This window comes from Caloenas nicobarica, chromosome 3 (genome assembly GCF_036013445.1).
Source record: "Caloenas nicobarica isolate bCalNic1 chromosome 3, bCalNic1.hap1, whole genome shotgun sequence".
In the NCBI taxonomy this organism is placed as follows: domain Eukaryota; kingdom Metazoa; phylum Chordata; class Aves; order Columbiformes; family Columbidae; genus Caloenas; species Caloenas nicobarica.
This window is the reverse complement of record NC_088247.1, coordinates 58,499,861-58,513,421: the sequence shown is the minus strand read 5'-3', so window position 1 is coordinate 58,513,421 and position 13,561 is coordinate 58,499,861. Positions and strand designations below refer to the sequence as shown.

The window sequence follows — 13,561 nt, the reverse complement described above, 5'->3', positions numbered from 1 at the left end:
TTGCTACTGACTTCAATAGTTTAGTGAGGTATATTGTATTAAATGCATACCATTAGAAGCATTTGGGTAAGGCATTGCAAAATATCAATTCTAGTCTGCTGTAAACTTACAATATGTGCAAGAAACTGATGTGTATGTTCAGATACTTAACAAAGTATTCATTTATTGTTTAGAGTGGGGGAATATTTAAAATACCTACATTTTTGAGAATGCTAATTGATTAATTGCTAGGCTTTATGGTAAAACAGTAAACATCCCTGCAAGTGAAGGCAAGAAATTTTAACTAATTTCTTTGCCTTAAATGTCTGACAACTCCCCAGAGTTCTGGGTACTTTCATTTTTTACTTTTTTTTTTTTTTTAAGAAACAAACAAAACAAACTTTGGATGATAAATAATAATAAAAAATAACCTTCTACCTGACTTTCCAATAATTTTACTGCCTTTTCTCTTGTATTTGAAAAGGACCATGAAGGAAATCTTGCCCTTAAGTAACTATTAGGCTTCAGAGTTCCTTTTTCATTACTTTTAAGCTTAAAGAAAATTTTGACATTTGTAAAGATGGAAGTCTGGATCGGTGCAGAGTATGGTGAAAGGCAGGAGTTACACAATTTTGAATGCCAGTGACTAGCAGTGAAGGAGGGGTTTATTTTAGATATTTCCTGGCTGTATAACCCATATGCTCTACATTGTACCCAAAGTGCTGTTATATAGATGGTACTATGCCTCTTGTGCAGCTCTGAGCTGTGATGACCAGACGAGTGGGAATTGCCAGGTTTTTAAATAAGAATTTGAAAATATGGGCTTTGGCACGAACCACTCGTGTGGCCTAAGTGCTTACAGGCTTGTATGGGTTGGCAAGTCCGTAATGTGCACATTTGTATGGGCATGTTTATTTTTATTGCTATTGTCACTCAAGTTACATATTTTAAAGCTATTGCTTTTTTACAACACCACGTTTGGAAGTTCTTGCACCAGTTATGGTATAAACTGATAGTGTGAAGTGTAGCTGCTGCAGTGTCTTAATACAGCAAAATTACCGGTTGTGCGCTGAGGAGGTTCCACTTCCCCAGCTACCATGTTTTTGTGCTGGTGAATTTGAAATTGTGTAGCTGCACAGGATGTGGTCAGTAAGACCGGAGTGCTCATCTTTCTTATTGAAGAGATTTATTTTAATACATAGATGAAGAACACTGAAGTTGTTTTTAGCATGATAACTATTTGTGGTATGTTGTTAACCAATCCTGTGCTTCTGTCTTAAGACTTTAAAGTGTTTCAACCTTTTTTCATTCTTCTAAAAAAAAGAAAAAAAGTCAACATTTGATGTTTTGATTTAAGAGATAGAGGTGTACTGGGCTGATCAGTTGTTTTCAGCAATAGCTGCCAAAGTAAGTCTGGGGACTTGGAACTTTTGGTGGTTTTAGGGCCGCCTTTTTTATTCACCTCTGCAGTAAGTTTGAATTCTTCTTCCATCTCAGTACCAGTTCTTTCTGATGCCTTTTTTTTTTTCTCCTGTTATGAGTGTTGACTCTTTAGATTAAAATTCCACAAATCTCTGACCTCCAGGCCAGTCAGTTCTAAATGCTGAATGCTGATGTGTTTTTCTCATTCTTACGCACTCATCACAGACACCCATTTATAAGCCAGCTGTTGAACTTGACGGCAGCTGTGGGGTGTGGAAACTGAATGCCAGGCACATTTTTGAATTAGAGCTGCTCCCTAATGCACCATCAGGGTACCATTGGAGGAGGAGTCCCATTAACTTTTCTCTATGGGTGTTCTGTGCAGCTGTGAGAGATGTTATGTCTTCAAATCAGACTGAATTTTTTTGTTAGCTTTAATACACATTTTAAAACTATTTGGGTCTAATTACTCATTAATTATTTCTTTTGTGGTTTTGCAAATGTGGAATTTATTGGTCTAGAGTATAGTTAGTGATTTCATCGCATTACACCCATGAATGCTCCATTCACACTGTAATTGGTCTGCAGAAGTGTTAGAAAACTTCTGCTCTCACATTCTGGGCACCAGCTTGGAAATGTTGCTTTTCTGGATTTGCACAAAATACTTTTGTACTGGTAGAGAACATTTTGTTGTTCTTTGACAATTCATTACTTTGTCTTATCTGTAACCTTACCATTCACAAATTAAACAAATAGATTTTTGCCTACTGGAGCAAAGTAGTGTATATACACTTAGTCTTTTGTTTTGAAAGACAGACCTGTCTATTCTGCATTAAGAGGTCTATTTCATGGTAGATTCTTTTAATAGTGTTTGTTTTATCCATAACAAAAGGCACAGATGCAAAAACCCTCGCTCCTATCACTATGTATGTAAATGGAATATAAGCATCTGATTTTTTTTGACAGAACAGTAATGGAAGTTGGTGGCAAAGTCTGCTTCAAATAAGCTTAGTCCAGGTTTGGAAGATCAGAAAATGAACTGTATAACTCCTGTAAAGAGAGGATTATTCTTCTCATCTTGCAAGATACTGTGCATTATGTTATTTTCTCCTACTTTATAATGGTAAAAGATAAAGCACTGAAAGTAACATACACTCACAAATCCTAGTTTTCTGCTGTAGTTATGCCATGTGATATTCTATACTTATTTATTTACTTTATACTATATTTCATGTAAAATTTAGGAGTTTAAGCTACTTCTGGTTATCTGTAACTGGAAGAATATGGCTGTGTATGATTTCAGAATGGAATTCATGCCAAAACAGAAAACCTAGAATGATAACTGTAGCCAAAGTGACTCTAAGCTAAATTTATTTGAAGACTTCTGTTGTCTTCCAAGGCATTTCTACATCAAGGCTCTTCTAACAACTAGCAATTTTTCTGACTTAAGCAGTATAAATGGTACCCAGATTTTTTGGAGGAGTGTTTTCTGTTTCTTCCTTTGTAATGATGTTATGGACTGAGCATCTCTGGAAGAATTATAGTAGCTTTGAAATGCAGAGGTCGCAGACTTCTTAAAGCAAGAAATGTGGGTGTTTTTAATTACATCTATCAAAATGATAAAAAGAGGGTTTTGCATTTAATTTGTAAACAGTATTTGTCTAATGTATACATGCTGCATGTCTGTTGAAATCAACTTGGATCAAGGTCATTTAAAACAGAGAACTTAGTATTTTGGGTCATATTCCTAGAAGCCACATCCTTTATCAGCAGAGATGATCTACATTAAAGATTTGCATTAGGACAGAAACATGTAGTTCCACATTCACCTAATCCATACAGACCCATAAAACTATAGCCTACCATGTTTTGTCTCCTTGAAGGAAATTTGACCTTGGATGGAAAAGCTTGTAATAAAGACTGAGGGATGTGGTATTGGAAAACAATTGTTGCATCTGGAGTTCGGTACCATAGACTGAAAGCTGAGTCATGTTATACCCAATATCGGCTATTTGGCTAGGTTAGGCAAGCAGCATTGGTAGAGATGTCTTTAGCAACATCTGTGCTGGCATTGGGGCTCCCTTCTGACCTTAAAGCTGCTAATATATGCAGTGATTTGTGAAAATGCAGGTGTTGTCCTTGACCTTACAAGTTAGTTGCTAATTCTGCCCTACTTTGCACACCTCTGCCTTTGAAATGTGCTGAATCTTGCTGGCAGGCTATTTGTCTGCATGTGTGCTTGCGTCCATGTATGTGTATAAGGCCATGAGAAATAAAGCTTGAAACACTGTGTAAAGTAAATTCTTGGTAACCGCACTTAAAAGGTTTGTTTCTAGTATCTCAATGTATTTTCTAACATTGATGAGTAAAATTAGTAAACAGGATTGTCTAAGTTACTGATGAATGTACGCTACTGATTTCTTAGTCTTACTTCCCAAAGTTATATTCTTGGATGATCAGTCACAAATGTCTCTTTGCACATGTCAATAGTAACTGAAATGCTATGAGCTCTTTTAATTGGTTGCACAGATTACATTAAAATATCTTTTGTATTGAGGATAGAACACATTTGATAGTGAGGCATCTAAATATGAAAAACTGCCTTTATTTGCATTGTCTAAAATAGAGCTGGGTATCTAGATTTGAACCTTGCTAGTGTATCAGTGTTAACATGCATGCTCATAGAGAAATTTGCCTTGGGGGAAAAAAGCATGAAATTTCATAAGGTTTTTCCAAGCATCTTTGAGTACTATCAGCAGTAAAATGTATATACCTTGAGAATAATAAGTCTTTGGAGTTGAAGAGAAATACCATCTTAAATAACTCTGTACACGTGTGTAGCACAGACATGTAGAGATTACGTAGCTGTTCCTGGAAAGTCTGCTTATGTCAATAAAGGGACCATGAGAGAAAATTGCATTTGTCAAATGCAATTTGCTAGACCACCTCCACCCTAAGATTATCTATTTTAAAATTACAGGGCATAAATAGTCTAAAGCAATAAGACAACGATGAAGGCAGTGGCATTACACAGCTTCATTGATGTGCATGGGTGGTGAGACTTGCTAGCAAATCACAAGTTCAATTTTAGAATTTTCTGGGTTATTTTAAAATAGAACAGATGTCTGAACAATATAAACTTTAACTGCACTGTATGAAATTACTTCACTGTCTTCAGTTTCAAATGATTTTAAATGCTGGGTATTTTTTTTTTCAGAACTGGCTTGATTCTTCGAAGGAAATTAAGAGACAAATTCGAAGTAAGTACTTCTGTATTCAGATGCTATACTCCTTTTATTTCCTCACAGAAATATTCTTCATAAACTTAGTAGCCTGGATGTCAACTAAAATTGTGTACTTATATCATTATCAGATAAAAATTCTTTTAATGCTATATTCAACCTTAGAACAGAAAGTAAAGCTTCTATTTCTTCCACGAAGGAAAGGAAGAATCACTCAGTGTTGTCTGTAGAAGTTAATCATTATACGGGCTGCTGTCCCAAAATTTTCCTGTGTTGTGGGTGACTAACAGTTGATCTTTTTGCGTCCTGAAACAGTAGGTGTTTTTCTGCTTTGTGCTGATATTTGGATTATAGGATGGAGAATGTCATCTTGCAAAGGTGGTCATGGTTGTTGCTATAGGACTTCTAACTCGACTCAAAAACATGAAATATGAAAAATATGAAACTATAAAAAGAGAATCAACATGTCTCACAGAAAATGTGTATCTTTCAATCCTGATCAGGATTTTTTGATGTGTCCATCATTTGCAGAATGGGAACGGCATAGAGAGCATAATCTTTGAATGTCTTGCTACAATGGTTTTCAGACTGAATCCATGTGAGAAGTGTTTCTACTTCCTATACTCAATACACGAGTAATTTATTTTACTCTGTTTGCATAAAACTCTGTCAAAACTCTTCACTAGCCAGGTAGCTTTTGTAGTAGATAGGGGAGTGAATGGAGAGTAAATGCAGGAATTACTCTTTGCGAGTATACATATCTCAAAATAAGTAGCCACTAAGAAGTGGTAGACAGCTCCTACTGAAATTCTTCTCATTAGTTTACTAATTTGTGGCCAATGCAGCGTTTTTTTGTTTTATTTTTGATGGAAATCTTATTTTGTGGGTGCCTGTCAGGAATTGTAAGTGGAAGATGATGATGATGATGATAGTAAGATGTACATGTCTATACTTCCAACACAACAAGAATTTAAGTAATACAAGAAACTGACTTTGAACTCTTTTGAGGAATGTGATCCAGTGGGAACACTTGTAATTAAGAACAGCAGTGTGGTGTTTACAATGATAAGCAGGTGGTTTCTTTACTTTTGTTAACTTCCTGTTTTAAGGCAATACATTTTTCCAGAAATCGTAGTGGTATTCATTTTGCTTTCCTTAAATCTTTGCCAATTGATGAAATCCCTTACTAGGAAGATGTGGTTTATATTTTCAATAAAGAAATGACAGTTACAGAAGCTTCCTTGGAAACTATTTTTTTTTAATCTAATGTGTTCTTGTATAAGCAAACTAGACCTATTAAAAAAGTGAATGTACTAATATACTTGTGCAAGTAGAGGCCATCCTTTTAATTAAGGAAAAGTTACTGGTTTTGTAACTTCTCATTCTGCACATCTTCAGTAGAAACCTGTTAGTTGTCCAAACATGTGGGCTAAAGGCTGTTTCGTTTGGTTTTAATATCTGACAGAAGACTGAAGACATTTATACTTTTAATATTGTCTTCTGTAGTGATCTGCATGCTGTGTAGCCTGCAAGTGTCATTAGTCTGAAGTGTAGGAAATGACCTTGGAATTATTTGAACGCATTACACAACATTTTTTAATAACGTGTAATACGTCCTACAAAAATATTTTATGGGGATGTGATTTTTGTAAAGCATGAAGACCTGCATTTTATATTGGAGATCAAGTCCAGTTTCTTGAATTAAACATCATGACTGGAATTTTTTCTCTGCTCTGTAGCATTTTAGAGTTGATAAGCATAGTGTATAAGGCAAACCACCAAGTGAGCCATTTTAAGGATTTTTAGAATGAAACTTGATTACACCAATTTGCAAGTAATCAGCATACTGTTGGTTGTATTCCTTGTAATTAGTGTATTAGAGCTTCCAGATATTGGAACGTACTGCAAAAACAAATTTTATCCCCTAGCACCATGATTACCAAGTAATGAGGCTTTTCCTTGTTTCAGTCTTAGTTCTAAATATACTTATCTTTGAGTCAAGAATGGAAATCTTATGTACAAAAATACTCAATTATAATAAATTTAAGGTACCTGTAAAACTTGTCCATTTGAACATTTGAGATGAAGAAACAAATTTCTTTTTCTCATGTACAGCACAAACTGAAGCACTAGCGTGCTAGGTAAGTGGATCTGGACAAACACATTGATCTGAACACACAAAGATGACAAATTTGGAAATGGAGTTCTTATTATTTATATAATATTTTCAGACTTAATATTTAAAACAAACTCTGTCACTGTTTTACATGCGAACAATACAAATACTCTGCACTTTGGGCATGTATGTACTACCTGTGACTGGGGACGACAAAATAAGAATCCTGTAGTCTCTCCGAAGTCATGTTCTACATCAGGCTGGCTCTTGCGAAGTCAGGGTCCTTAGGCCTTCTATATGATCTCTCATTTGTTCAGGTTGGCCTTTGGCTGGGCAGTTATGTTGGTTCTCAGCAATTATCAATGTTATTTCGGCTAATGAACTTGATCCACAAATTACTGGCTTTGTTATCACAGCTGTGAAGGTGGTAAAAAGCTTGTTTGCTTTTGGCTAGCTTGGTCTCTTCAGAAAAATTAGTTCTTGCCTTTTTTTAAACTCATGTAATTGGATATCCACTGGCATGTGTTAAAACCTCTAATTCAATCAGGTCAAAGGTGAGGTAATTACATTTCTGTCTCTATCTTCTTGAAAATTGCTACACCTGAAGTGGATTCAGGCTTTCGCAAAATTGAGAATTTTGGCTTGAATAAAGTGATGGTACAAGCAGTAGCAATTGACCTTGGAACAGCCAAATCCCAAACTTCATAAAGAGTGTGATACCTCACCCTTGTATAAAATCTAATTTGAGAATTTTTCTGTGTGAGATGTTGTATGTGCATTTAGCATAGAACACGTGATGTTCCATTCAGTTTTGTCTGTGAGTATTCTAGTTACTCTCATACTCAGTGTAACAGTGTGGGAAATTATGGCGGGGAGTATGGGAACAGAAATTAGCCTTGAAGATATTAAGCCTTACACGTGAGAAAGATGAGAGTAAAGGAGTATCTGGAGATATTTAGGTGTATCTGTGAGAAAGAAGGGAGTAAAAGAGTAACATTGATGTCAGCAAAATTAGCCAATGATGTGTTACTATTGCAGCCTGTAACCAATAGCAAAAAGACTCATGAGCTGGTAAAGACTATGTAAAAAGGCGTTTGTGGCAATAAATGGAGACTACTGTTTGTACATAAGAACTTTGTCTATGATGTTTGTCCGTCCCAATTGCGACATAACAGGGTTGAGTGAGTAAAGTAAACCTGGTTTCATCGTAGTGTTAGTTGCAATTGAAGACCAGTCTTTCATATGCAATTTAAACGTTCACAGTTATATCATGGGTAAAGATTAGAGATGCGAGTATATAAGCCATCAGTTTTGGGAAGCCTAATTATTTGCTCTTGTTGTTTGTGTAATTGAAGTATATGAAACTGAGTTATAGACCTCACAAATTTTGAAGCTATTTTTGGGCTATGTCCAGGTTTTGGTGTGGATATAATTTATACTCTTCCAAATACATATTTAATTTCCATGCTGTATCAAATAGTTGCTTAAATTCAAGGTAATGTTACATCAACTAAACCTATTTCTAGTGTGTGGCATGATTATTATTTTTATTGCAAAAGTAAAATTCTATGATAAAACATAGAAACTTCATATGTCATATCCTGTCTTTTTTATCTTATAAGAAATGGGGGGGGAATTTGTATATTCTGAGAACAGAATGGACTGATACAGGGGTTCTTTTTTGACATTCTCATCTGATAAAGGGTACATTTAACTGGTTTTGCCATTGAAGTTAACTGTAAAGTTGTCTTATTCTCTTCTGTCAGGAAAATTCTTATTTAGCCAGAAAGATTCTAGAAGCTCATCACTGTACCTAGATGGTTAATCTGATCTAATGTAGGTTAACTGCGTCCACCTAAGGTAACTGCACTTATTTTCTGAAGGAGCAGGTGAGTGCATTCTGAAATGGGGGGCTAAGAGGAGAACCAAACCAGCCTTTGCAAATGCCTGTTTTTTCTATTTCTTATAAAGGGAGTCTGTGGTGTCTTATGTACATAACTAAATTTCAGCAGTCTAGGGTTGAATTTAATTATGTTTACTGGTATCAAAAAAGATAATGATTATGGTGATAGAAGAGTTATTTTATGTTTAGAAAGGAGTGATTAATTGAAGGAGTAAAGACAGAAAACTTAATTTGGTTGTTACTTGGTTCACTTTATTTATTGAGGGGTTTGAGGGAAATCCTCTGTAATTCTATGGAAGTGGATTTGAACAGATGACGTAGTACAATAGGTCAGGCAGCTGGCAGCAAATCTTGGGCTACAAGTTTAAACCGTGCTCCTTAGTCATGTTGAAGACTGTTGTTAACATCCTTATGTTTATGAGCATCCAGTCATTCAGATTAGGGAACTTAAAACCAGCCAAACAGAATACTGGCCTTGTCTTTGAGACATGTAGCTGTGATGGTTTAACCCCAGCTGGCAACTAAGCACCATGCAGCCACTCACTCACAGTACCCCAGTGGGATGGGGGAGAGAATTGGAAGAGTAAAAGTGAGAACTTGTGAGTTGAGATAAAAGCAGTGTAATAGGTAAAGCAAAATTGTACACACAAGCAAAGCAAAACAAGGGATTCAATGACCACTTCCCATGGGCCGGCTGGTGTTCAGCCATCCCCAGGGAAAGCCGGGCTCTGTCATGTGTAGTAGTTACTTGACAATACAAACGCCATCACTCCGCATGTCCTACCCTTCCTTCTTCTTCCCCCAGCTTTACATACTGAGTGTGACATCATATGGTGTGGATGTCTCTTTGGCCAGTTGGGGTCAGCTGTCCCAGCTGTGCCCCATCCCAACCTAATGAGCACTCCCTGCCTCCTCATTGTCAGGCCAGTATGAAAAGCTGAAAAGTCCCTGACTGCTCAGCAATAACTGAAACATCAGTGTTTATCAACATTATCATACTAAATCCAAAACACAGCATTACACCAGCTATTATACTAGGAAGAAAATGAAGTCTATCCCAACCAAAACCAGGACAGTAGCCAACAATTAAGGTAGTTTTGGGATTGTCGTGGAGTTGAAATGGATTTTTGACATTGGTTCTGTGGTATATTCTGTAATACAGCCTAAGCATCTTGACTGCTCAGAAAAGAGGATGATATGGAAGGGTAATGATATGGTTAAATATGTATATTTTCAAATTCTACAGTAGACCAAATGGTGATAAATTCATAAATATGATTCTCTGAGAGTAATATAGCATGAGTTTAGAATTTCACAACACCGTACTAAAATATTTAAGAAATTCAAAATTTGTATTTAAAGTGCTAAGGGAAGTTAGACTTAGTTAAGGTATAAGCTTGCATTTTAAATGTATGTCTCTGGTTTGGTTTTAGTACTAACAAAGCATGGTTAAGCTCAGGCGTCAAAACATGGGGGTTACTTTATGCAGGGTCACTTTATTTTATATCCATCTCTTTTACGTAAATAACCATCTATCTGTAAAAGTTGTGGCTAATTTCAATCTAAGCTAATTACCCTAGAGTCTATCTTATAATTCATGAAGAGAAATAAGTAGCTGTGCCAGGGAAGAGTTGTCCTGCAGAAGTGCTCCTCTATGTCTACTAATTATAAAGAATGATTTTGCTGTTTGGAGATGTCTGAGTTTGTGAGCTGAATCTTGTTAGTCCAACTAGGGCTGGCTAGACTCAGGTTTGTGAGGGTTTTGTGTGGGTTGTGAGGTGTGTTGTGTGGGGTTTTTTCTCTTTCTTTTTTTAAATGTATTTTTGAAAATATGGACTGGATATAGATCTTATGTTTTCAATTTTCTTGAAAGTAGCTCAAGTAAAATTGTAGAAGTAGGAATTTTCTTACTTTTATGGGGCTTTTTTACATCTGTCTGTGAGCAGTGTTTCTGTCCTAGTCTCACAGTACTCAAAACATATTAGCTGAGACACAGAGGTATCATCAGAAAAAGCCTTTACTGGAGGGAAAAAAAAACCAAAACCAAAAAACAACTCACTGATTTCCAAGTTTGAATGGGATGAATCATGTTAATTGTATGCTGCTAGCTAATTGGTTATATTGCATTCTTTTTCTCTAAGAATGTGCCTAAAGTTGCCGCAAAAGCATTTTTGAGGTAACAAGCCGGCTAGAAAAATTTTTGACATTTCTATATCCTATATTATTAAACATCAAGACAGAGAGCCTGATCAGGGACAGAATGCTAAAGATCGTTTTAAATATCAGAGTTGTTTATTTTTTTGTCTTGGCCACCAATTCCAGATGCCTGTAATAGTGTGCATTATTGTGTGAAGACAATTATATTTGTATACATCCATTATGTGGCTCTAAACAGTATGCTCTAGTGAGAAGTACAAATATAGACTGTGCACATTGTAATACACTTGCTAGTCTTTATTCAGGAGATAGATATGCTTTCAGTCATCAGGCAAAATAAAAGGTCACCAACTCTCCAGAAAATATTTAGTAGAAAGTCAACTAAAACATTTTTTCTATGATTTAGTTATGCGAATTAGTATGAGCAGACACTAAGATTTTTCACATAGTCTATGCATCCACAGGATTTATGCTCTTTTTAGACTTATGTAAAGAAGTTTTTTTTTTCTTTTTCTTCAAGCGGTGTCTAGGTCTCCTGACTACAGTGCTTTCTGAAAGCTAACTGTAGAAATGCTGACAAGAAGGAGAAATAGGTTAAGCAGGAATTCATCTGTGACTAGTTTAACAGCAATTTTAGGCCAGGAAAAAAGGCTTCAGACCAGGAGACATTGCTTCATTCCAGGAAAACTGGTTTAGTACTTGTGTTGGAAGGACACATCCTTCGTCCATCTCTCCCCATCTCAAAGCCCTGTTTAACATGACAGCTCTGCCTAAACATTTTTTCATAGGCATTTTGGCACAATTGCTTCTTTTCATCAATTTGGCCTACTCAAAATCAGTTGCTTTTCATTAAATGATGCTGCTAATTCCTTGGGAGATAAATTATGGAAGTAGGCTATTCCAGCTTTAATTCTGTTTGTTCATGCTATATGTATTAATTAGTGTTAGACATTTTTAAAGGTATTTTTTTTCTTAGTTCTATCTTGCACTGGATTACAGTAGATGATGCAATGGGGCATATTTTACCTGATTCAGTAGTCTGTGTACTGCTGATAAATTAGGCTTTCTCATTTAAGGAGTTCTACCTTATTTTGTAAGCAAAGGAATCATTGTTCTAACAAATAAATAATCACTAGAAAGATTAAGATATGTTAAAACCCTGAACTCTCAAAAGGAAATAGTGACTTATCTGCCAGGTGGAGAATGATGTTCACATTTAAGCAGAAATTGGAGTTCTCCAATGAAGTCATGTCTGAGAAACTAAAATAATTTTTGAAATGTTGAAAGACATCAGAAATTTTGACACAAAGCACCTCTTCAACAGCTGTGAAATTTTAAAATAGGTTGTGTGGTTTCCCCCCCCCCTTTTTTTTAAAAAAGAAAAAGAAAATAACCTTAAACAAATATCAGCACTCTTTTCTAGCATAATGTTGGAAATGGCATTTCAGTCTTGTTGTTAAAATACACATTTTTTCAAATCCTAATTTATCTGCATAGGACAGATTTTTAAAATCATTTACTGTCCAAAATTCATCATTAACAAGCTTTATAAAATGTTTACCATGATTACCATGCTTTACCAAAGATTATTTGTGCTAAGTCTTTCACCATAATATTTTTTGTATTAGGAAGAAAAGGGCAAGAGGAAGGCAAAAAGGCTGCTTAATTGTTTTGATAATATTTTATTTCCTCATTTTCTTAATTTTGATCTGATCCACATTGTAGTGTTATTTTCCATATGTTTGGCAAGATATGGTAAAGCTCAGCTGCATTTGCTTTCAAGCAGCATGCAAAGCCAAACTATTGAATTCTTTTCTAGGCTCCTATTTTGGGATTTTTCTATTACATATACTGTATTGTACTTAATAAAATCTGTTCAAATTAGGGAAGTTCTATGTTTTGTCAAGTTATTAGTACTTTCCATTTAACGTATTCTTCTTGCACAGTGTTACAATACTAGTAGAGTAACATTCTGAGAATGTATTTTAATCATTGATAAGTGACTTCAGCTTTCAAATCTTAAAGATTTATTTAAAATTAGAGCTATGAAGAAAGGCAACAATTTATGCTTTGTCAGTTAATCTAGTTTTAAGCATGCTGTTGCTTAAAATGCATGTGGTGTTAACAATTCTAACACAAGAGAATTGAAACTTAAAATATCATTGCTATTATAGTTGCTAAACGTGTTGTTTCATAAAAATATTTTGAAGGAGGAATGGTTAATATTTTGTCTTCCGTGCATTCTGTAGGAATATGAATAATTTACATATTATCTTTCTGTTATGCAGCACAGACCTCATTTTGATGTCTTATGTTCACAGCTATTGTAGGGTCTCTCAAATCAACAGTCAGTTTAAATGGGGAGACTGTTATCTTTGGAGGAGTTGGAAATAAATACAACTTCATTGCAAGTGTCTTTGAACACAGAGTATCTTAAAAGCATTAGTGTATCAGGGTAGTTTTCAAATTAAAAACTTATTCTGATATTTTCATAACTTATTGTAAAACATGATTGAAAATAATTTTTGACATGCTATTCTTTCACTGTATGTGTATATGAGTTACTACCTGATAATGGAAATAATCTATGCTTCTTACTAATGTACTGTAAAAAGAGGGGAAAAAAACTTCCTTCAGTATTTCAGTGATCCAAGATATATATGACTGCCTAACATTTTTCACTAAGTTCTTTCTTCACTTGCTTCAGCTTGTTTGAGATTAACAATCAGACATTTCCCTTGT

At 35.2% G+C, this 13,561-nt stretch overlaps 1 protein-coding gene across 11 annotated transcripts in view; it reads left to right on the top strand.

Annotated features, from left to right (window-relative positions):
* EPB41L2 (erythrocyte membrane protein band 4.1 like 2) overlaps positions 1-13,561 on the top strand; it is a 104,124-nt gene that overhangs the window by 50,014 nt on the left and 40,549 nt on the right. For all 11 annotated transcript variants that reach the window (XM_065632357.1, XM_065632359.1, XM_065632356.1 and 8 more), the window contains one exon: positions 4,619-4,661. In XM_065632357.1, coding sequence (XP_065488429.1) covers positions 4,619-4,661 — 43 coding nt within the window. The remainder of the gene's footprint in view (positions 1-4,618; positions 4,662-13,561) is intronic.